This window comes from Mytilus edulis, chromosome 9, assembly GCF_963676685.1.
Source record: "Mytilus edulis chromosome 9, xbMytEdul2.2, whole genome shotgun sequence".
Taxonomy (NCBI): domain Eukaryota; kingdom Metazoa; phylum Mollusca; class Bivalvia; order Mytilida; family Mytilidae; genus Mytilus; species Mytilus edulis.
This window is the reverse complement of record NC_092352.1, coordinates 67,316,299-67,343,137: the sequence shown is the minus strand read 5'-3', so window position 1 is coordinate 67,343,137 and position 26,839 is coordinate 67,316,299. Positions and strand designations below refer to the sequence as shown.

The following is a 26,839-nucleotide window of genomic DNA, read 5'->3' as shown; positions in this document are numbered from 1 at the left end:
AGATTTTCACTATTTTATGGAAAATTGAAATGTCAATTTTGAGATACACATGCGCTTATGGATTATACAACCATAAATGGTAAAAGAGGCGTGGAAATAAGTATAAAATTATATACCGGATGTTCATCTGATGGTCAAAATAATCCTTAAAACTGAAGTTGTGGCCACATTTAGCTATTTTATCAGTAGTTATCTAACTTTCTGATAAAAATCCTATTTTGGTGGACGATACACTCAAAAATATTCAAAATTAGAAAAATTCTATCCATATTTAGCTAAGTTGAATAACTCAAAGGGTACATTTTGATAACAGTTGATAATAGTTGAGAAAATAAATAAAAAGTTCTATGATTTGAGAAGATTCCCCCTATTTATATATATTGTTCTAATTTTGAAAATATTAAAGTTTGAAAGAAAACAATAACTGATAAGAAATACAATTTCACAATGTACCATTAAAACTTATAGTGCACTGAACAACACAAAATTTTACTAGCTTGTGGTTCAAAGTTTTAATTTTCTTATAATAATTAGTGTGGACTATTTTTTTCCTATGCAAGGTAAGATGCAGTTTTCTATTTTACTTTTTTTAACTTTGGTAATTTAGTGCGTCAATAAAAAAAAAATAGTAGGTGATTTTTTTCCTACTGTGAATGAATGAATCCATGAGCGAGCTTGCAATTGACCAAGTAAATAAATAAAAAATAGTAATGAAAAAAATAAATCACTGAAAAAAACCTAGTCTTCCTATTTACTCAATAAGTATGGATACGCAAGAACTGAAGTTAAAATTCGTTTTGTTGAACATGTAAGTAATTCGTGTGAAATGAAACTATAAGATTTTGACAAATACATGTATAAAACAATTATAACAATTTCAAAAACACAAAAACACGTTGATGAAATGTTTTTTGATTTTTTCACAGAAGTCTATACATCGGGTTATGGGTGTTGTTTTTTTTAAAATTTATTTCCTTGGTTACAGTATTTCATTTGCACTTTGTGAAAGAAATACGCAATGTTTTTACAAATATTAATACAAAACAACTTTGATTTAGGAAAAATGGTTTTAATTTTTCTTTGAAACAAAACAAAATATATTTGACATTCTGTTCAGCAGTAAAACTCTTCTTAACTAGGTATTTGTTGTAATTGGTTATTGTCACCCGCCTGTACAAGACAGATTTTATGTAGACCGGATCGGCCAACAAAATATATGTTCCTAATGTCTCTCTTGTTTCACGTTACAGTGTTAATACTGATGTAATGCTTTCAATCGATTCTTTTATTTTCTATAACAGTTCTTGACCATATGTCCATATACCAAACGCTCTTCAAATGTACGACTCCGCTCCAAGGGTCTAATTCATTGCAGGGGGAAAAAACAGTGACAATGAGCAATTAATCATCTTTAATTTTTTTGGAAGACGTTTTAGATAATTTATATTACAAATACAATAATTTTAAATTCAAACCTAAAACTTAAATTGACAATGTTAATACTGTCTGCTTTATTCTTTTTTTTGTATGATCTTATTCTTTTGTCATGAATATATATGTTGTGTACAAGATGTAAGTTTGTACAAATTATAATTTGTACAGGGTTTTTGTACAAGTTATAAGTTTTTTGACACCTACCTTCTTGCAACAGGTGATACAGGTTTAACTTATAAAATTTACCAGTGTAATGTTTTAAATTCAAAAAAACATACGTCAACCTAACATTTAGTGCTATTCTCCTTGCCTTCAAACTGTAAATGAGGATACCTGACTGGTTTAAATTCTAATTTTATTTTTTTCCTTATACCATATTCATATCTATACAAAATCTTTGTGAGGTCTTATAATGTTTCTGTATCAATGCTCAGTATTAGACTGTATCATGAAGTTGTGAAAAATTGACAGAAATATGCGGATTAAAAGACTGTGTGCTTGCATCATCTATTTTTGTTCAGCAGGTCATAAAACACTGATAACTTGTACAAAAATTCTGTACAAATTATAATTTGTACAACATTACAACTTGTACACAACATATACATATTATGGTTCCATCCCACATGGCATTTTTTATAAGATCATAATTTGTCTGACTTCGGTTCTAAAAAAATGATAAGTTGAACCTCTCAAAACTATTTTTTTTTCATTTGCTGCCAAAAAAAAAAAAAAAACGTTGTAAATAGTAGACACAATTTTCTGAATAATCCATTTTACTCGGCTTAGTTTCTTTATAATTTCGAAATTCATAAACGGACAGTGTTAGAACGGTTTCTTATATATCATGTCATGATAGTTTTGGGAAATATTTATCAAACTTGTGGGAGTCTACAATGATTATTGTACATGTTTTATTATTAACATTTTTTTTATATGTCATTTGTACATGTAGTTCAACTATTATTGTTCACTAGCAATATATTTTCAATCGAAGAACAATGCGTTTATTATGAATAATTGATTGCACTCATGATCAGCACACCAACAATGCGAAATTGAAAAAGCTGTTTTGGTAAATAGTATGGCGGAGATTTGTAGTTGTTTTCATACGGTATGGGTTGCTTCATTCCATATGAAATCAAATGACGGAATTCGCCTTTCATACAATTAACTTGCCAAATATATAGCATCATAAGTTGAATGAATTGAACATCTACTGTAAACGTTATATCCTATAAAAGTATTTAGATATAACCGCTATTGCATTGCAACCCCTATTAAATGACAGGAAATTAAAATTAAATATATACGGCCAAGCTAAACGAAGGCAAGATGACGGTGGCACTGAAGGGTTAAACACAATTCACTTATGGCAATTGTCATAATTATTACTGGCATTAATAAATTTTATTCAGCAATATACAAATCAACAAGGCAAAAAATGACAGATGCGGGTTTTCTGACTCCTAGAATTTTATTGCATTTTTATTCGCGAGAATATAAAGTAAAGATCGAAGGATAGTATCTGCAAGTCAAGCAAAAAAATGAAACACAAGACAAATAGTAAGTCACAGAATTATTATAACACGGTCATAAGGGTCCGTTGCATGCAAGTTTTACATGACGTTGAATGTCAGTCAGTTATATATTTTGGAACGGGTTATCAAACAGCTCAAAGGTCAAGAAGCCAATTTGATACTCAAATGCTATATATAAAATTGTACACTCCCTGACAGTGTTTAACCCGACGATAAAGCTAGTTTCTGGACAAAAGCAGTTGAAATAGTAATAACAATTTACAGATTTTATTTAATACCATTTAATTGTTTATGGGAAGGGGAGGAATGAATAACTTAATTGTAAGACCTGACAAATAAATAATTTTGCATATTAAGGACAGAATGCAATATTCGGCAACACAAAATGCAGAACACGAACTCTAATGTATACAATAAGCCTTAAAAAAATGATCATGAATATAAAGATTCGCCCCGACGACCACACACACACCCAGAACATCAAAATAAATGGTGGCTCTCTGATCACAAGTTAATGTTTTTGCTCACGAGTATTGCCTGAACATCCATCGGGTGTGCTAGAAGTTTGAAAGCAACGTGATCTGGATTTGTTGTTAACACTCAAAAGTCCACTTGTATTAAAAAAAAAATCGGTCCATTTGAAAAACCGGAAATTAATACAGAAATTATTTGTACCAACAGATGACACACATTCATTTGTAGTATTTGTTATGACAAACAGAACAATGGTAACGATACTTGTTGGTTGTTATAAACAAAACTATATACTGTACTGTGCACAAAATATATAGAAAATACTGTATACGTTTAAAATTGTACAATACAACACCAATATATATGTTTTATATATTTAATCTGTAAATAAACATTCTCCGTTAAAACCAAAAATAAAATTAATTTCTCGACTGTGACAAAGCGCTATGTGTCGGCGAAACCGTAACATTTTAAATATACAGATACCCAACTTCCAAGCAAGGAACGAAGCTCATAAACACGGCAATCAATTAAACGCAGGACTTCGGAAATGTCCGGTGAGTCGATAACATTGCTTCGGAAGTTGACAGATACCATGCAAAATCGACGATACAGTGGTTTTTCCGCTTTAAGACACGGTCAAACATGGCAAACACTACATCATGCATAATACTGTAAAGTTCAAAAGTCATTAACTTACGTTGTTAAAAGTTCAAAAGTCACTTATTTTTATGTATACATGTCTTGATATCTAACAGTTGTGATGTTCACTTGAATACACTTTTGAAAATATGAAATCACCAAATAATATTATGTTTTAACTTCAATTGAGAAACAAAATGTCTAAATTCGCTGACAAACAATAGGACAATTTTACATTTCATATAGTTGTACAGTTCAGCACCTCTAAACAATACATATTTTTATTTGTGAGACATGCACAACATTTGTAACATTATACACACTGAGAACTCTTAAGTATGCATGCCTACTCTTAAAAGCTGCCAAAATTTCACATGTGAGATTGATCATCGGAATACAGGAGTGCATTAATTTTTTGCACACCTTGCACAAAAGGGCCAAATGAGCTTTTCTTATCACTTGGCATCCGTGTTCTTTGAAACTACTGAGCCAATTAAAACCAAATTTGCCCTAAATAATCCTAAGGGTATTTAGTTTAAAAATGTATCCTATGACCCCGACCATCAACCAAGATGGCCGCTATGGCTAAAAATAGAACATGGGGAAAATGCAGTTTTTGGTTTATATATCTGAAACTAAAGCATTTAAAGAAAATCTGACATTGGATAACAATGTTCATCAGGTCAAGATCTATCTACTATACAATTTTCAGACGCATCAGAGAACCCGTTTTTGGTTTGCCGCACCTGAATAGGTAATTTTAAGGTATTTTTGCATTTTTTGATTGATTTATCTTGAATATTATAATTATTCGTTTGCCGACTGAGTGCAGAATATATATACAACGCGTCTAAACATCAACCCAACAATGTTAGATCTGTAAATTTGCTTTCGCAGATTTTTGGTTCTTCCCTCGCCGGGATTCGAACCCATACTACTGTGATATCGTGACACCAAATCGCCTGCACTGCAGCCGTCCCGCTAGACCACACGACCACCTGGGCTCTCATATATATATATATTCTGCACTCTGCACTCAGAATATATAAATATATACGCCTTCGGTCGGAAACATACTCCTTTGAGAGTGAGTGCCATGCTCTCTACACACAGATCAGGATTAGAAACACTTAACTGTTTGAGACTGCAGTTTCGCGGCGGGAGTCTTAATTTTTCTCATATTTGCAAAACAAACTAATCTGATTCTCTTACAAAATATACATATATTTGCCAACGATCGTACCACTATTTATGAAATATATGTTTTTAAGGTCCGATTTTCTTCAAAGCCATTTCAGTGATTAAAAGCCGAGTAGATTGACCAATGCGTCCATGCTCCATTTTAGGCAGATAATTGATGGATTTGAAAATTGAGCCCTGTTAATGTGAGCCATATATATACTTGTCAACAAAAGAAAAGATGCATGTATGTTCAAAATATAATGAATTTGGATACACTGTACCAAGGTAAATGATTGCCCAATTGATCTAATATTTACAGAGTGTTTTTTTTATTATTTCAAAATTCGATTTTTTGACAGAATATTCAATAATCGATATCAGAACTAAAAATTCAAAGACGGTCTGCTTAAAATTGAGAATACCTTTGCTGATATTTGAATACTTAATTCTCATCTCCGAATTTAAGTGTCGACTTTTTGTCATAATTTTCCGCAAAATAAATTCGACCACTTTGTTCAATAACTCGGGGGAGAGAGAAAAACTCCCGGGGCAAAGAAAATGCGCCTAGGGAAAATAAATAGAAATCATATAGGCATGAGACAACTTTGCGTCGATGAAATAAGTTATGAACATTGATGTTTTTTTTAAATTTTAGACAAGTATTTTGCAAATTCAGATAATAGACATTTTTAATAAAGCACAAAAAAAGAATATGACTGTTTCAAATTAAACAATATGAATAGTATTTCAAAAGATAGATAATAATGGATCACAGCTTATGCTGAAGATTTATAAAATATTATAGACATCAAAAGATATGTTTTTTTTTCAAAAACGATAACAAAATGACTGCTGAAAGTGTCAAAACAACTTTTTTAAAAATTTCACAGATACATATTAATTTATAAAATTAAAAGAGTTACACATTATTTAAGAACGATAAAAGTGACACGCACATGTATATCAGCATCGGCAAATAAAGCAATTATACTATGCATGTTAAAAGCAGGTATTTGGTATAAAACAAATAAAATTGAATCACCCATAAACAGACGCGGTTTAAACAGTTTTGATTTAAAAAAAAAATATTTTTTACAATTTTTACGGCATATTCCACAAGGCCGGAATATCATATTTGCTTTAACAGTGGGTTTAACTTTTCTTAGTTACAAGCATGTTGAAACTCTTCCACTATCTTCTAATGTCAATTCAAGTGTGTTTAATAAAATACAAAACTTTGAAGAATGTTCACCATGCAGTTGCGAATATTAGACCTCGGTAACTGATTTTTTTAAAATAACGAAATATACGTTTTGATCGAGGACGATATCGTTCATGATTCTTCTATATACTCTTGTTTATATTTGTTTTAACATATTTTCATTTTATTCTCCCGGGCGCTTGTTCGTAGGACCGCCTTGACGGCTTATTTCAGCTTTATAAATACATGATACTACGTAAACTCGTGTTCTATGAAAATTAAACCAAAATGGTATTTAGTAACGTCGTAGATTGACGATTGTTATGTTAAGATTTGAAAAACATTGATAAACAAAATTATATTACACTATAAACCCAGTCACTCTGATATTTATAACAGAAACAAGAAAACATTCATGAGAAAGCCAATTTACGATTCGCACCTGTCTTTATTTTCAATAGTGGGAGGAGGGTCACATGATTACTATTTTTAGATGGACAAAATGTCGGCAGATCTAACGTTCGGTAAGTTTTTAACTTGTTGCATAACAGATCTATGTTTATGCTCATCTTTTGGAGAAAGTAATTGATTTTAAATGAAATTAACAATTTTCTTTTTCGTTCTTAGGGTCCGTACCGCCATTTTATCGAGAGGTGTACGAGATTTTATGTCCTAACCAAGAACAGGTTGACGAAGATCTGCTGGTCAACCTTTTACTGAAATCAAGTTTACCAAGAGCGACAATTACTCAAGTAAATATTGAAATAATTTTATACCATTATATATTTATATTAATGCTGTAATATTTTAAATATTTTGATTGATACTACAATTGCCTTGCAGAAAGCACATGTTCTGTAAATGAACAACTTTAATTAATTTTGTCAACACCGGAAACTCCCCTCTACTAATTAGGTACTGGACATGTAGATAGTCACCTGATTGTTTACATCAGGTAAATAAGGCAAATTATTAATAAAAACATAGAGTTTACATGTTAATGTTGTTATGGCATTACATCTAGGCATTTATCATGTTTATTAAAATGTTATTTATTTTAGGTTTTTACTTTTAGATATTTATACATGTACATGTACAATTGCATATGTACAAAATGTATCACAACCTTTTGAAAGTTATCTACAACTGTTCATGACCAATTAGAATTGTTCCATCACCTTGCACTTCATGCTAATAACAGATGTGTTGTGTAAAATGGTAAACAAGCTTTATCATGTAACATTGTTTATTATGTTTATCATGTTTATATTCAGACAAAAACTTTGATTTCATTTTAAAAAAATGTTTTGTTTGATCCAATAGACCACTTTCGAATTATGTCCTATACTAGTCACCAGAAAAGTTCATCAATTATGCACACCTTTCTGAATTCATGTACCAGGTAAAGGGGGTTTCCTGTATGCCTGTATGCCTTGTATGATATACCTACAGCAATAAAGTTTATCAAGTGTCTAAGCAATTTTCAATATGCAGGATGAACAAGATATACTGTTTGTTGTGTAGGTACATTATTACAATTCCCTAATTACAGCACTGCTGGTTGTCGATTACAAGAATTTTATTTGCTGAAAAATTCACGCAATATAGAATCATATTTTTAAATCAATTGCTCAACATTTAGTTTAAACATATTTATTTATAGTGGATTGGGAAACAAGTTTGTGCAACTTATATTAACCCCTTTCCACTTTGCGGGTGCGAGTGCTGCCTTGTAGCGGCATTAGCCTGCTCTTTTTCGAAATCTACAAGGGTGTCTTTAAACTGCAAGAGATATGGCTCTCTCTTAACACAGGTCAGCCATTTATCGTCCCCTTCCGATGGACAATAACTGTTTTCCAAGACCATACTCGCAAATTGCTGTCAAGGGAGAGCCGAAAATTTGGTCCCTGAAATTTGCTCAACATTTGAAGTGAAGATGCCTAGCTAGCTATAAACAAACAATTGATGTTCACTTGAATTAAAGTTTTTGATAGAATTGCAATGAGCTTGAAAGTGGTCTATTCAGACAATACTGTTAATGCTGTCCCTCTGGTTTCTACATGTCAAGTTTGAAATTTCTGTTTTTATACCTCGTAACAATTAATCGTACACATGTTACTTTGTACATGTACATACATGCATAACAATATGTAGATCATATGTTCATTATGGAGTAAAATATTTGATTATAAACATGATAACTGTATGCTAAAGTAAATTGGGTTTTGAAAGATGCCTTACAGTTGAAGTAAAGATGCCTACATTGTTTTTTTGTAGCTAGCATAATAAACAAACAAATGATGTTCACTTGTAAAATTAAAGTTTTTGACAGAATTGTAATGAGCTTGAAAGTGGTCTATTCCGACAAGACTGTTAATGCTGTCCCTCTGGTTTCTTCATGTTAAGTTTGATATTTCTGTTTTTATACCCTGTTAACAATTAATGGTCCACATGGTACTTTGTACATACATGCATAACAATATGTAGATCATATGTTCATTATGGAGTAAAATATTTGATTAATAAACATGATACATTGTAAATGTATGCTAAAGTAAATTGGGTTTTGAAAGATGCCTTACAGTTCAATGAACATGGAAATAACTCAGTGTTAGCAAAGTATTGTGTTTTAAGGACACATACCCATGTACATTGTACTGTTGTTATGTCATGAATCAACACCAGTCATGCCAGTTTGTAACATGTCAATTTAAATTTTGCAGCATAACCTTGTTCATTTCAAATGTGGTCAGATGCATGTTGTTTTGTGAAAAATTATGCAAATTAACACATGTGTTATAACTTGTGATATGCCTCAAATAACTAGTTGTGTATAATCACATCTAAGGTTTTTGTATCCATTCTTCAGATATGGGATGCAGTTGACAATAAATCAGGATTTGTAAATAGAAATGGATTGTACAAAGCTTTGGCCCTTACAGCTCTTGCTCAGAATGGAAAAACGATACATGATAAACTACTGGAAAGCTATGCTGGTCAAGGTAAGCTTGTTTATGTTGTTTAAATAAGTTTTATTAGAACAATTCATACATGTTACTTTTATAAATTGTTATTTGGATGGAGAGTTGTCTCATTGGCACTCATACCATATCTTCCTATATCTATGTACATGATGTATGTTTCAAACACGTTTTGGTTAAGCATTGCTTAAAAATTTGCTATGTGCTAAATGCAAGGATGAACTTCACTAAAACCAAAGGTATTGATCAATAGAAAAATGCTGTATTCTTCATGGTTTTACTTCAACATGTTCATGTGATCTTGGGGTAAGGGACGACATCAAAAGATTGATGTAGGATAAAAAACTTAAATCAAATAGTTTGGGGGTGGGGGTTAAAATTCTACAAAGTTTTGTAAATCTAAAATCGATTTTTACATATATCCCTATTGGTAAATCAATTTTTCCCAAATTAAGTTAAGAGGGGGGGTGGGGGGGGGTCAGTGAAAAAACTATCTGAATTAAGTTTTTAATCCTACATTGAACTTTTGATGTCGTCCCTAAATACATGTACATGTAATATTTTGTTTCCATTATTGTAGAAAAAGAGCTCTTTCACAGTGATTATTATGTTTCACAAAATATATTATGATAAAAGTTGAGGTAAGTTCAAAAATGAAGTTATCCTGAAAGGTTAATGACTGACCAACACCCTCCCCCCTCCCCAGATTTTTATTCAAAAGAGTTTATGATACTGATACTGATTTATCTGCTTTCTTAGAAATCATTTATTTAAGAAGTTGACTCACAAATGACAATCTTATAAACTGTTCACACCAAAAACCTTGATTTGAAAATCAATGATTTAAAATATACAGTTTGCATGGTTTGCATTGTGCAGTATCTGGTAATATAAGACACTACATGAGTCATGAGTTAAATTTGTTAAAAAAAAACATGTGGAACTTCCTATTAGATACCTTTAGCCTTCAGTGATCTTCTAAGTAGTTGGGTAAAATCAGACTATTTATCTGGTTTATATCAAGGAAACACACCCAGTTGACCTTTTATTTACATTTTTACTTTGCGCATATTACATGTATAAATTTAAGACTTTTAAATATAGACATCAAGCTAAAAGTATTGCAGACATTTTATGAAGAACCTCTTATGATTTTTACAAGATATATACATGATATAGGAAGACAAACTTAAATCCTACTTTTCCAATGTGCTACAAAAAGATGGTATCTCTCGTTCAAGTATGGTCGCCTTTTTCATGATGTTATAAAAGGAACTTGAAAGCAAGACAATTTTACATAGTTAATTGTAATTGTAGTACATTTGTATTGAACCAATTTTCAAGACATTTCTGCCATTGGCCTTCTTCAGTTTCTTTATTTTTCTTCTCAACTAATAATTAAATGTGACCAGTTAATGAAGATCTGAGATCAAGTGAAACTGACTAGTACTAATACTATTTTATTTAAAAAAAAAAAGTAATTGTCTTCTATAATTTAAATAATGATTAAATAGTCAACATTTTTAAAACATATAGAGTGGGGTGCTCATTTTCGCCATATCTTTCCATGTTTTCTACAGTTTATGTTCAGGTCTATATGTTTTTGAAGTATACTGATATTTCTATATGAAGATAACTTCAAATGCAAAACATTCCTAAGCTTGAAAACATGTTTGTTTGAAAATAATCATCTGTAAAGTTAGATTAAAAGGTCACCGTCACCGCACAGTTTGAAATTTCCTGAAGTTTTGTCAATGGGGGACGCATATTCGCCGTTTTTACACATCTATTTAAAACCAAATAACTGCAGCATTATTATAATATTTATCAAATAAATTTCATTATAGATGAACAGCAGACATTTCCAAGGTGTAAAAAACAGAAATTTAGGCCAATCAGTCAAAAAAATGCTAAAGAAAAAAATCTTTGAAAATCCTGTTTTTCATTCAGGAAATTGACCGAAAATCGTTGTCCGTTTTTCGATCTTTTGCAGTAAGTCCCGTAATTTTGTTTAAGTTTAAAAAAATAATCATATTTGTTATAAAATTATAATTTATCGGCATATTTCTTCCATTTCAGCCATCATTTGAAGTGTTTACACCTCAAAATTATAAAACGGCGAAATTGTGTCCCCTGCGAATATGGGCCCCCCACTCTATGCTGATTTCCTTTATTTATAACAAGTTATACCTGTTGACTTGTGTTCAATTGGTATACATGTATTATATAAAATTTTATTTTTATTCTAAGTCAGGTTACATACTACATTGTACAAACATAAGCTCTGTAGAGCTTTTTTTCGTGTAAATGGCATACATGTAATTGAACATTGAACTTTTACTCTGACTAAATAACATAAGCATTTTGATATACTGAAATTGACAGAAAAATTCATACATGTATGAAAGTGGTCTATAATATTCGATTCTATGAATGTTTTATGTAAGATAAGTTGACATGAAGAAAAAGCTACTTGTTACTGAAAAATCAATTTATCAAATATATGTCATAGATCTCTCATTTTAAAAATCTCTTAAAAATACATTAAATATTCATAACTTTCATGTCTTTTTTATAACATACATAGTTGGCATTATGTGGTTTGAAAAAAAAATTAGTTTCAGTTCAAATATCCATCAGCTTTTATGGAGTAGAAAAAATAAATCAAAAAATTATCTATCTAGGTAATTCGTTTTTAAAGATTTAACAATGTTTAAAAGTCAATTATCAGACAAAATTTTAATGATTCTTAAAATTGGTTACACAATGTACATGCGTGACTTAACATCAGGTGATATAAATGGTAATAATTTTGTTATTTTCTAAAAGAGTCAACTTGACATATTTCTTGTGATTCTAAAAACAGAATTTGATTCAGTTACCTTATAAATGTTATATAATTAGTCAAATAAAATGCTGATATGGTGGTAAATCCTTTAAGTGCCCTTAGATAGCCTTGACCTATGAAATATATGTCATAATATGTTACATCTTCATTCATGATTTACTTCTGATTTCATATAAACGTTTTATCATCCATAGCATTTATTATGAAAATATAAAATGAAATGAATTAAGGTGAATGATTATTTATAACGAATACAGCGGCTGATCCGGATCAGGGGAAGGGTTCCCGGTGTTGGACACCCTTTTTTGGAGGTTCTATGCATTTGAATGGGGACATATGGTTGGAACACCCCTTCATCTTGGTTTGGGACCCCTCCATTTGAAAATGGCTGGATCTGCCCCTAGATTAATTTTTCACTAAAAAGATAAATTAATTTGGAAGATTCCAAATGAAACATAATTATATGATATAACCTGTATTTGAAGTTTATGAATTTCTCAGTTTTGTTACAAGTGGTAGGTATGAATACTGACATTGACAACACTTATACCATAGTTTCAAGAAATCACAACAATTTAGAATCTTTTTTTGAAATATCTTTTTGGCCATAAAAAGAGCCTTTTCAACAAAAAATATTTACTAACTCATCATCGGCTTTAATATTTAATTCTGCATTGGCACGATTCAATTTATTTCTGTCGTCTCCTTATATGGGTGTTTTTCAATAAAAGCGTATTTTTCAGACCTAAAAAAAATGGAAAATCAACTTGTCCAGTTGTCTAAAATTTAATTTCAAGAGTTATTTTGAATACCTCTATTATAGACTTGTTTGTAAACAAAAAGTGCAATCTTAAATACTCCTTAAAATGATATTTTTTTCAAAATTTGAGTACTGTTTCGTAGGGGACTTTTGTCCCCTACGAAACTGCTTCTAAACACACATATGTTTGCAATTTTAAATGTTTCCTATAGACATTCAAGTTTGCTTACTTTATATACTAGGAAAATCTATTTTTTTTCTGAATTGGAGAACCATTTTTTATCGATAAAGATTAGACAGTACCGGTACTTCACATATGAAGGTACAACTTGTGTTACGTAGTGGACATTTTGATGCGTTTCGTAGGTGACAAATCCGTTTCGTAGTGGACAAAAAGTTTCGTAGTTGACATCAACCCTATTCTATGTTAATAAAGACATAATAAAAATTACATGAAACTAACCCTTGGTATTTGCTTTTCACGAATATAATTGAAAAAAGAGTAAAAAAAGACTGCATGGTAGTGGTAGTGTCCCCTACGAAACGTTTTTCTCCCATATATATGCATACTTGTTTCGTAGGTGACCGTTTCGTAGGGGACGTATTCACATGTTTTATTTTTTTCCCACAATCCCTTTATTGCAAAAGTAACAAGACTGATTGTATTCATCAAAGCATGTATTAAGCTGTACACTGATATTTTTTTCATAGTTTTAAACCAGATACTGATGGAGATTTGACTCGTTTCGTAGTGGACATTTACAAAAATATGGTATCACTCTGGTCCATTTGATGTGCTCATTTTTTTTTACCAACAATTTAATTGCCGTTTTAAAAGCATCACTTCTTTTGTAAGACCCTAATGTTTATATCTCTTGCAAACAAAAATTACATTGATTTTATAAAACGGTTTATTAGCAAATTTTAATGACTTCGTTTCGTAGTGGACATTTTGTTAGGGACACACCTTCTGAAATTAAAAATCCTATGTTAAAAGCTGTTTATTATAATATGTTGGCTCTAAACATACTTTTGAATTATTAAAGAACTTATATTAAGTAAAAATAACATTTATTTCTACATTTTTTACGATATTTTAGAGTATGAATGTTGAACAGGCGGTCTAGGGACATGCCATTTTGGTTGTTTTGGACCATTCAGGAATCAATAAATTAGCAATCCTTTTAAAAAATTAACTGTTTCTTTGCTTAAAAATGTTAAATCTAATTCAATGTACTGACTGCACAAAAAATTACTTGCAAAGACCAAACACATTTTTTTTAAAGTGGCTAGGACAAGAAAATACGTTTTTATTGAAAAACGCCCATATGTGCTCTTGCTTCTCAACGAAATTAAAAAATTGCATACAATTTGATTTTTGTTCATTGTCTATTTTTCGACATCTTTCATGTCTTTTGTGTCTTTCCTTTCCCTCTCTCTATAAATGAGACCTCTAGCCTGGAAAAGAAAATAATTTTAATTCGTTTATTCTTTTATTACATATATGTACAGTGAAACCTGTTGAAACCGAAACGCTTCAGGATTTAAAATTTTGTTTGGTATTGGCCCATGATTGGTTTTATCAGGATCACAGCGCATACAATTTGATATGACAATGCTAATTAAGAACATATATTTGATTTATACAGGTTTTCGGTTTATGCAGGATTTGGTTTATTCAAGTTTCACTGTATATAAATTTCTCATTTTTGTTACAAGTGGTATGTACGAATACCTACTTGAAATGACTTGAGCTACTTGTATCTGTGTAGTCTGTAAATGTTGACACAAGTGGTACTTCGTTATTAGGATGGAAGTCGTCTGTTATTGTCTCTGGTGGTGTGACCTTAACATGTCATGATATGACATACATGTATATGTATATAACTTTTAAAAACAGCTGTTGACCTATATACAAAATTTAAAGCAAAATATGCCTCTCCCTCCATACTCTAGGAAAATGAAAATAGAAGAGGACTTTGATTTAAGTGATGTCTAAACTATTTTACTATAGAATATTTTATGCTTATCATTTTAAAAAGAGTTTGCCCCTCTCTTTTCTGAGTGAGCCAACTTCTCCTTCACTGAATTGTCCTTAAAGTTGTCGTATTAAAATTATATTTTGAATTCCATGAACGTGTCCATGAAGTTGGATGTTCTAAAAGTGGTATGTTTGAATGACACAATTCTAGTTGATAAAAATTTTAAAATCTGACCCAACAGCTTTTATTAAGGAGGTTCCCTACTCAGTTTCAAAATAACAAGCTTTTCATAACACATTGTAACACTAGTATGTATTGATAGGGGATCAATAAAGGAACTAAACAAGCCAAAAAGTAATAGGTCAATGTGCTTGTTTTCCAGATATAAGCCATGAAATATTCTCTCTTGATTTTTCATAGCTTTGTCACTGACAAGTTTATGTTCTCAAAAACTATCAAAAAATAACAAAGAATTTGTAAGACTTTTACAAATGGCTTATAATTATACATTTAAAAGATTTATAAAAAGAAAAATGGGGGTTAATGGACAAAAATTGTTTAGGCATTCAAATAGATAAAACCAGAGGATTTCGAAAATCTGACAAAAATCCCAAAACATGACAAGCAAACATCATTTAACACGATTAACACGATTAAGATCTCTTGGCTGAGATATGGTGTTTGTTCTTTACAGTAACACTAAATTGTTTAAATGATTGACATATTATATTGATCATTATTCTTTCTCCCAGTTACTCCTACATTATGCAGTATGTTACATGTACATGTAGGTAGAATATCAATAAACTCTAATTTTCAGAGCATTCATTGACCCATCTGGTGACAAGCTGCTATGTGCTATTAGCAATTAAGATGACTCAAAAAAGGAAAAAAGCTGCTTGAAAAGTTTGGAACTAAAATATTTGTGAAATTCAAAAATTATCATGTATCAATTTTCTTTTCAGAGTTACCAAAGCCATCCTTGGGTGATTTAGGAGATTTAAGAACAACTAGTGTCAAATTACGAAGAGAGAAAAATCCAAACATTTTAGGTTACAACTATCGAGAATTGTGTGATTTAGATGCAATCAAAGTTGAATTAATGCCTGAAAAGAAGGGAATCATATTAAAACATGTAGAATACGAAGTTACTAGCCGGGTAAATAATACATATTAGATAATTATACTAGTATAATTATTAGAGTAAAGAGACAATTGTAGATATAAAAAAATATTAATATTTGATTAAAAAGAATTAAAGGAAATGCATCTAGCAAAAATATAACAGAGGGAGCTAGGACCAACAAAAAAAAATTAAGAAATCAAAGACGTCTGATCATGCTGATCATGTGATCCTTACTCAGGAGTTTGATTGAACTTAAAAATTACATTTTCTGACTGAAACTCAGACAATATCAATTGTAAATGTACGCAATTTCATTAAAAAAAAAAGCCTGACAAAAGTAAGTGCCTTATGTAAATAATTACCTGAAAAAAATCAGTTTCTGTACATTGATTTTTATGAATTTCATACAATTTAAGACAACCACAATATAAATGGTTTGATATATTTCAGAACTACAAAACAACCGTCCTACGTCGTTACAATGACTTCTTTGCATTCCAAGAAATGTTAATGTTGCGATTTCCATATAGATTAGTACCCAGACTACCTCCAAAGAAAATGATGGGAGGTAAGTCAAAGTATATCTAGACAACTGTTAAAAACAATCAATATTTATAGATTATTGTTGATCATCTCAATGAGATTGATTTTCTCGCTTGAGCTGGTATGGTGAAAGAACGAAAAGCAATCGAGTTATGATGACCAATGATAATCTGTTTATTGCTATTTTACCTTTGACGATGTTGTTAATTTCATTGACAACGGGCAGGGGAGCCCTTAGTTTCTAGTGATAATTTTCATTTCACTCTACTGTTCTGAGAAAGGAAATTATCAGACAGTAAGATCAAAGGAAAATGTTGCAAAATAGAGATAAATATATACAAAATTTATTTATACCATCATATGTCCTTCAAATTTTGATGAGTATTCACAATATACATGATATATGAAAAAACCTTATAGTTTGCACATACCTATATTTATTTTTCTTGATAATTTAGTTATCTAAACCAAGACCCTTTCCACACATTTTATTTGTTATACAGTTATTCTTAACTGTGAACAGGGAGCTTGGCGTATATATATTGCATAGATTCTTAGAAGTCTTTATATATATAATTTTTTTTAATTCTGTCCTTTATATATCTATATATATATCATGTGTATGGATAAATCAATAAGGGAGTCATAATTTAATGGAACTACAGTATATTCTTATAAATAATCTCCTTATTGACTAAGTTACAAGATACGTGACATTCCTAAAAGTAGCTTAGAATAGATGATATAAAAGGCATACATCATTCAAGATTTTTGCATAAAGGCTGGAGCATGCAACACCATCTATTATACTGAGAAAAGCAAATTGTTTTCCTGTGATTTGGTCTCAAAGCATTACTGCTGGTTTTTTTAAAGTAAAATTTAAACAATGCTTTCCTTATGAAAAATTAAAAGAACTAATAGCATAAATTGTATGATGAACAATATGATTTCAGGTTTATTTTCATAATAATGAATTATAAGGTTAGCATACATTGTAAGAAATTTCTACTCCATTGAACATTTTAATTTGTAGTACATCTTTACCCAACATGCCCAAGAAACCCACGAAAATTGTTATCCCACAAAAAATAATAATGATCAAGAATCAACAGTAAATTCACCTTAAAATTTTTAATTGAAGCAAAATTAAAATTAAATATGGGTTCTTCATCTTCTTTTTTGACCTGGTTACAAGACATGATCTTTTTCTAAATGTAGGTTATCAGTTAAATGGTGATAATTGTTTCCATTTTGGGGTATATACACTACATAATGATAATTTTAAAGTAAAGTTTTATCTGTGTTTAATCATGGTCCTCTTTTGTTCCTCAAAATATCTTTTAATTTAAATGTCTTTTTAAAATGGGTCATACTTTTAAAACTTATTTAAATACTTTGTGTCATCATGCTTTGTGAAGCTATCAGTTGAATTAATTATGGGTCTAAATTTATTAGCGTTGCTCAAAAATCTTTATATATAAAAATTATGAGATGTGGTGTGATTGCCAACAAGACATATATCCACCAGAGTTCAATTGACATTTAGATAAATTTAATCAATTATAGCCTATTTATAGGTTATGGTATGGCCATCGTACAAATAAGAAAAAGCCATACCATATATAGTAGGCTAGTTTTCTAGGGTATAACTTTATAAAAAAAAATTTATTTATACATCATGATAAGTCTTATCTACTGTTATTTATTTCATAAATGTATTATAGTCATTTTATGAAATAAATAAAAATAATCTTATTCTATGTACAAGATGTACTCAAATATTTTACCGTTCTTAAAATTCCAGCAAATAGAGAATTTATAGAACAAAGACGGAAGTCACTAAGAAGATTCTGTAACTTAGTAGCTAGACATCCTAAAATGTATGATGACAAACTAGTCAAATTTTTCTTGACTTTCAGTGGATCGGTAAGTTATTGAAAAAAGAATGTTACTTTGTGTTTGTTATAGAATATTATGAACTGTTTTTAAACATTAAAAAAGTATAATTTTTTATGCCAATTTTCTAAGTTCATGCTTAGACAGAAGAAAATTTTGTTTATAAGTGTCAACAAAAGATGATATATGGTGATTAAGGTATCAAATAAAAATAAGTTGATTTGGTATTCTTTAAATGAGACAACTATCTGTAAAGTCGTGTTATTAGTTTTTTCACATACCCGGTAATTGTTTGCAGTATTTGTACTGACAGGATGTTCAATGGTTATTTTTACATGTTTTTTTTTCATAATTTTGTTAAACAGAAGGCAGGGAACAATTTCTTTTAAATCTTAAACAACATTAAATTTAAAAACTGAAGTATAATTAAAACTATAGTTTTGGCTTCAGTTCATTTATTAATTAATGCACACTTATTTTGTAGGATATGACCAACAAAATAAAGGAGGTATTCCGAGGAATCCCAGATGAATTTATGACAAGTAACTTAGCCAGTAAAGCAAAGGTACATGTTTGTCTTCTAACTTTTTTGTATGAAAAACATGCTGATTTTTCCTGTTGAATTTAAAGTGAAACAATCTATCTTTCCTGAGAGATAACTGTTAAAGAACAGTTCTTCTAAAGTTGTCCCCCCCTAAAATAGTCTTACTTTTGTATCTTTATTTTGCATATTATATGTAACAAAAGATGTTTCTGCAATTGATTATTTTCTTTTTCTTTCATAATCTCCATTGATCAAAAAGCAGCAAGTGTGTTTGGTATTGGTCATATGAAAATCTCTTAATTTTAAAATGTTAAAGTTAAATGAAGGAATACAGTTAAAGCAGAAAGTGAAGGAAAATCAAGGAATGTTGACATATACTGGACTTTATGGAAACAAAAAGACGTAAAACAATTTATCTGGAGTTTTATTTTGTGCTCTGCAAAGCTGAATTGGAGTGGTGAACTTTGGGGTGATAATGGGTAGACAACTCTTTAGTCTTAATCCATAGCATATTCAGTTGTAATAAGAATATTGAAAGAAAGTATTGTTAACCCCTGCACAATTGTTTTATTATGAAGAGCTACCTTATTTGTCCCTCCCACTTTTCTTTGATACAGTCCTTGTAACCTGTTCACATAATTTATGCCTATAAATTTCGGACATGTTTGTATATCAGTCAGATCGATTAATTTGGGTAGTGTCACTTTTACCATTCTGGAGTAATGTCCCTTTATAGTATTATATGCATCATCTGTGACACATTCTCAAATTTTTAGATTGTGATGATTTGATTTTCAGGAGTTAGTTCCCATGGACACCCAACAACAGATACAGAATAGTAAAGAACATATGAGAATGTTATACAATGGTGTCACTAAGATGAAGGATATATCTGAGAAGTTGGTGATGAGGGCCACTGGTTATGCCTGTGATATGTTACAGTTTGGTCAGGAATTAAGGTAATACTTCATTTAAATTGAATTAGAAATTAGTAAATCTATAATTTTAAATTGCTTTCTTTTATTGTTTTATATCCTGTGAATAACATAGATTTCTAAATTCTTTATATTTTCTTTATATAAAATTAAGGAGATGTACGAAATGCCAACTTTATTTTCTATAAATCTGGAAAAGACTGTATAGAAAGGATATTTCTTGTAAAGCAGTAACCATAATCAATCATACATATATTTAAACAAGGGATAAATATGAGAACATGTTTCATTAACGTGGTTCGGGACTATTCGACTGCGCATAATTTCACGCATGAATTACAAAAGTATTTCTCGTAAATTCGATATATTTTTTTTTTTTTTTTAAATATTTTGATTGATTAGAAATGTAAATCATTGCAGTTATGTGATTGATAGAATATTTTCATTATTATTTGTATTTGTTAAATGGTCAAAATGACATTTCATCCCTTTTCACCATTTTCCCGCCACAATTTGGGTTTTAAGGCAAAATTTTTTTTTTCCTTATCGGTGACCTATGTTTTTTATTTGCTCATTCTTTGAAGCTATATTCCAGCTTTTTATATTCCAGTTTTGGACTAATTGTCATAGAACTTTTTTTTTTATATTTCGATAAAAATGTGTCAACACCTCTATTTTCCCTAGCTATCATTTCATTGAAAAATGGTCCCTTTTACATGCTTCTTTACAAGAAAATTTTTGAGCTTAAAAGGTCTGTGACCCCCAATTTTTTTTCGACCAATTTGATTCACTCTCTGTAAAGAATAAAATAACAAAAAATATGGCACTTCTGATAGAAACTTCGAATAGGCCCCAAACCACCTTAATTGCACTTGTTGTTTATGAATTCATTTGACTTTAATGTTTGTTTGTTTGATGGTGCATTGTTTTCATTTGGTAAATAGGATTATGCATGAAATAATAATGATCAATTTGCATCTTTTCACTCAGCTGCTGTCATATTTGATAAGGAAATTAATTATGATGAATTGTATACGTAGTGAGCATTGATATTTGTCACTTAATTCTCAGCTTCTTAGCTAAGAATGATATGATATTGTCCTAAGCCACAATTATTTCGTAGTGCATTTCTGTTAGATTAGATAAATGAAAATTAAAAAAATTCCACCTGCACTTTCTCAATGAAATTTTTACAGTATGTTGTACTACTTTTGGGACAAATTATATAAAAATTATAGAAAACTTCATAGGCTCTAACTCTAAATATGGACAATTTTATGTTTAGTCTTAAAATCTTTTGACAGCTTCCGAAGTGCTAATTTTCAACAGTTTTCAGCGGGACCAAATCACTACTTTCCTTTAAAATTCTGAACCCAAATTTTTTTAACAGTGTAATTTCACCCCCCTTCTTGCAATTTGAGGCATTAAAGATGGAGGAATAAATTTGGAAGAGGTATAAAAATTAATGGCAAGTAACCCAACTGTCAACACTAGGGACTATATTTGTGAACACCGAAAATCAAGGGATGACAATTGTGGTCTCGGACCTTATATTTTGCATTAAATTTTATGTTGAGTGAAAGGCATTTTTTCTTTCCCAAAGCAGTCTTTTTCTTGATTTTATAATTAATTGGATTTTTTTTATACTCACTAAGTATTGCATTTTTCATCATTGCCTAATAATGAATTGGGTAATACTTTATATGTACAGTTCCTAGTGCTATTGAAATTGTTTGAAAAACAGAATACCATAAAATTGAGAATGGAAATGGGGAATGTGCCAAAGAGACAACAACCCGACCATAGAAAAAAACAACAGCAGAAGGTCACCAACAGGTCTTCAATGTAGCGAGAAATTCCCGCACCCGGAGGCGTGCTTCAACTGGCCCCTAAACAAATATATACTAGTTCAGTGATAATGAACGCCATACTAATTTCCAAATAGTACACAAGAAACTAAAATTAAAATAATACAAGACTAACAAAGACCAGAGGCTCCTGACTTGGGACAGGCGCAAAAATGCGGCGGGGTTAAACATGTTTGTGAGATCTCAACCCTCCCCCTATACCTTTAGCCAATGTAGAAAAGTAAACGCATAACAATACGCACATTAAAATTCAGTTCAAGAGAAGTCCGAGTCTGATGTCAGAAGATGTAACCAAAGAAAATAAACAAAATGACAATAATACATAAATAACAACAGACTACTAGCAGTTAACTGACATGCCAGCTCCAGACTTCGATTAAACTGACTGAAAGATTATGATTTCATCATACTTTTCAACTCCTGTATACCTCTATTTCAGTTCCTTTAGCAATGATGCAACAAGTGTCTCTGCCTGGGCCACAGGTAGAAGTGAAACATGGCATCACCTCAAAAAAGGCTTTAAACATCTGTCTGTAGAGTATGCAGCCCTAGGGGACAAAGCTGCACAAGAGGTAAGTTTTAACAGAGATTGGCATCATAACCATAAAATCCAGTCAACTAGAAAATTACCAGTTATATATTTTTTTCAATTCGAGAAATAGTTTACTTTAATTAGTAGTTTTAATAATAAGTTTGTCATTGCAAATTTTTCAGTATAACATTAGCATCATAACATATAAATTGTAAGTGAAAAAGATCAAATTGAAATTTGAAAATTGTTTTTCTGAATGTTAGGTCTCCTAACCATTACCAAAATTGAACAGCATATTACTATGATTTAAAAAAGTTAATTGATAACAATAGCTTTGCACCTATATTTAATTTATATGTTTTTTTCCCCATTCAACAACAGGCAGGAGACACAGATAACGAAGTTGTAGAGAAATTATGTTTATTTCAAGATTTACTACTAGCTTATAAAGTGAGTTATTATCCTATACAATAAATAGATATAGGAAGATGTGGTATGAGTGATCACACAAACTTATATTCATAGATACTTGTATTCATATTTAGACTTATTTGTCAGCTTCTCAATGATTTATTTTCTTGATTTTCTGATTATAATTTTATTGCTGATTCTTATAAAATTTTGTGACGATTTATATTATTGTTATTTTTCTACTCATGAAAGTCACAAACATAAGCTGCTCACAAAAATAAGTTTGTTGATTCCTGAATAATTTCCTGAATAGGTGATCTATATTTAAAAAAAAAGTAATTTTGATAGATTCTTTATAGACTTTTGTTATTATATAAATAACACATAGCTGAGAGGGTGATAGTGCAGGTTGTTACCCTGAGAAAACATTGTAAAGTAAGGCAAAGCCAAGGTTGACAATGTCTTTAAAAATTGAAACAATCTGATCTCTCACCATCTCAGATATATGTGATACATTTTCGTATACTGAATTTTCTGTTATTACTGTCCATTAAATTTCAATTTCAAAGTAATAAACTATCACACCTTGTACATATCAATCACCTTATTCAATATAGTGCACATTTGATGAAGCTTCTCAGTGAAGGGTAATAAATATGCTGTGGATTCATTATTATTCATTTGATACCAATTTTCGTGGGTTTCGTGGTAACAGGTGAACCACAAATTCAAATATTCAACAAACAATGTATTTTCAGTAGGCTTTGTATACAGATATTGGCTAAACCACGAATATGCTAGTTTTCAGCAATCCACGAAAATTGATACCAACGAAAATAAATGAATCCACAGTACTGTGGATTCATTTATTTTCAAGGGTACCAATTTTCATGGTTTGCGGAATATTTTCAAATTTGTGGATATTTTGTTTCGTTGTTTTGACAAAGACTGCATACATTTCTTTAAAAACTGATAATTGGTTTGACATTTGAATTCATGGTTCCTCTTTATCCACTGAATCCATGAAAATAGGTATGGAACAAATAATAATGCATTCGCAGTAGTATTTGCCATGTGGATATAGTAAATTATCTCCCTTGTATACCAATCAAAATCTGACATTTTGACATGAAGTAATATAATAGAGAATAAACTTATTGGTAATTTTTTTTTATGTAAGTCAGAAATATACTTTAGCCTAATCTTTATTTCAGGATCTTAATGACAGACACGAAAAAGGAGTTTTGAATGACCACCAAAGAGCAATAGCAAAAATGGGAAGTTATAAAAAGAAAAGAATGTCAGCAACTGTTAACACAGCACCAGAGGTAGGTTAATAAACCTTATCATAGATACCAGGATTTAAATTTTGTACCTCAGATGGAGGTTTCATAGACACATCAATGATGCTCAAATCAAAAATTAAAAAAACCCAAATAAAATATGAAGTTAAAAAGCAGTTAGGTTAGTTGTCAATAAAAATTGGTGATATATCTACCTTATTCCAAAATAATTGTTCTGAAAATGCCAAAAAAAACAACAACATTTGCCTCTTGATGTAAAGTAGTTTCATCAATATTTCCAGTTTTATAACAATGAAAAAAATTATATATAAATAAGATTTTCAAAGAAAAATCAGTTAAAAAGAATTTCATTAAATACTTTTTTGATTAATGCAAATGTATAAGACATTTATGGCATGTTTTTAAAAGTAATTTAATATTGGATTTTGATCTCATTTCAGGCAGGGACAGTAGAGCAATTAGAACAGAAAATTTTAGAAGTAAGTGTACAAAAAGGGAAATTTCATTTCAACTTGAAAATGTATTTTTGTCAAGATTATCGTTCTATTTAGTAATTAATAGCTCTGCTAGGCTTGCAGTAGAATGCTTTCTGATGGTGTAGGAGCCATAAAATTTAATCCAAAGATGACTCAAAACTAGATATCTCCTCAAATGCACAAGATAAGTAAGAGCAAAACCTCATTTTACAAGCTTTTCTTATCAACTTTTAGGTAATTTAAATACTTAGATATATTCTAACACATAACCGTCATTAATGAAAATTTTGCTGCATTTTTCTTGCCAACTACAAATGAGAGCTGCATGTGGACAATCTTTACTTTCTGTAAGTTCATAAGTTATACGATTCTTGTGTACAGAATATCTAAATATACATTACCACATAATGGCCATGTATGAAATTAAAGTCACATGTTGTAGTATCCATTGTAGTGGGTCTCATTGGGGTCTAAGCATGACGTGGGAGTGCTGATTTTTTGTAAGCGTGACACATGAAAGTCAAGTTATTGTGCTGTGAAAAGGGGAAATGCAGTTTAGCGGGACACAGGAAATTACAAAAAAATGAAAATTACTTACGTACATAGTGTTAGCGGGATACAGGAATCTGACAAAACAGTAAGCGAGATCTGGGGTTCAGAACCCCACAATATATTTGTATTTCCAAATTCCTTTTAACCAAATACTTAATGAGGAAGTATCTATAATGTGAAAAAGGTCATAGTTTTATTTTTTAATATTGATCAGCTAAAAGTGTACTTATTACTGCAATGGAATAAATATGTTTTTTTAAGAAAAACTATATAAATTTAGTTTGAAATTAATTTATATAAAAATATTTATTTCAGCAAGAAAGTCAGATAGCCAATATGGAAAATAGAAATTACTTTAGTTTACATTGTTTGCAAATGGAAACACAACTAATTCATGCAAATTTAGAAATATTATATGATGTACTTGGTGAAATGGCTGTTATACAAGCGAAATCACACTCTGAGGTAAGATAGATAACTCTTGTAATATTTTAATGTACATGCACTATTTAACCCCTCAAAAATGTTCCCTATGATATGATCTTTCTAATTTTAATGCCAAATTAGAGGTTTTATCTCATTTTCACGGTCCACTGAACATGGAAAATGATTGGGCATCCGTGTAATAGGGACACATTCTTGTTTAAAATTGTTCAAAGCTTAGCTTTAAACCATGTTGTTGAATAACAGATTCTGTATTCACATGTGCACAATGATTTGACAATGCTCTATTCAACTTTCTGTTTTAAGTGACCTTTTACAATTCTGTTTCAGTCAATGTTGTAATGATACAAATCTTTAAAAAAAAATTAAGCCAGGAAATATATGCTAATTTAATAATTACAGAAAGTAGAATGGATGGTTGTCAGATTCTTGTAAGTAGACTGACCTTTAAAAACATGTTTTATTTTTACAATTCATAATTTTTTTTTATCAAGATAAATAAACAAATCCTCAGCTTTTCTTATTTGAAATTTATTTAAATTAATTTACCAATATTCTTTGTATACATTGTGTCAGTATATCAATAAATTGTAGATTGGAAAAGTATGGAGTGAAATAAAACCAATTGTAGACAATTTACACGGTAGAGATAATTCAAGGCCAAATTCACCAACAAGGACCTCACCAATTGGTTCACCAATGACAAGCAGCGGAGGAGGGTTACCCATGTGATTATATTCCAGGAGACATCTGTCATTGCAATAATATCTAGTCACCTTGTAAAGAACTGCTCCCTCAGCAAGACTTATGATATTACTTTGTCACTGCCACAATCAGCATATTAACATGGATAAGTGCTAGATTCTTTAAAAGAATCAAATATTAAATGTATTCTAAGAATGTTTAGAATGCAAATAACTAGACTTAACATGCTAATTTCATGTTACAATTGCCTTATAATCAGAAATGAATGGTTTGTCATTTACATGGCTTGATAATTTAAGGTTGGATAAGTAACACACGGTTATTATTTTTTTTACAATGCATTCTATACAACTTGTATTTTCAATTGTATGATTTAGAATTGAAAAGAAGTATACTTTTTGTACATTAACAAATGCTATTAAATGAAAAGTTACACCATTTTTGTAATTTTGTTTTAG

The 26,839-nt window shown here is 30.3% G+C and overlaps 1 protein-coding gene across 3 annotated transcripts; it reads left to right on the top strand.

Annotated features, from left to right (window-relative positions):
• The first annotated feature begins 538 nt into the window (after positions 1-538).
• On the top strand, positions 539-26,819 carry LOC139488848 (sorting nexin-8-like). Of its 3 annotated transcripts, none has more exons than XM_071274794.1 (14): positions 539-560; positions 7,102-7,226; positions 9,344-9,476; positions 16,011-16,204; positions 16,622-16,739; positions 18,519-18,640; positions 19,095-19,175; positions 19,953-20,113; positions 22,397-22,529; positions 22,871-22,939; positions 24,115-24,228; positions 24,645-24,683; positions 25,548-25,697; positions 26,271-26,819. In XM_071274794.1, the coding sequence occupies exons 1-14, from the start codon at positions 554-556 to the stop codon at positions 26,406-26,408; spliced, it is 1,584 nt and encodes a 527-aa protein (XP_071130895.1). In that variant the 5' UTR covers positions 539-553; the 3' UTR covers positions 26,409-26,819. The 3 variants fall into 3 exon arrangements, with proteins under 3 accessions (XP_071130895.1, XP_071130893.1, XP_071130894.1); XM_071274792.1 differs by lacking the exon at positions 539-560 and adding an exon at positions 5,519-5,558; XM_071274793.1 differs by lacking the exon at positions 539-560 and adding an exon at positions 6,879-6,998.
• The last annotated feature ends 20 nt before the right edge of the window (positions 26,820-26,839 follow it).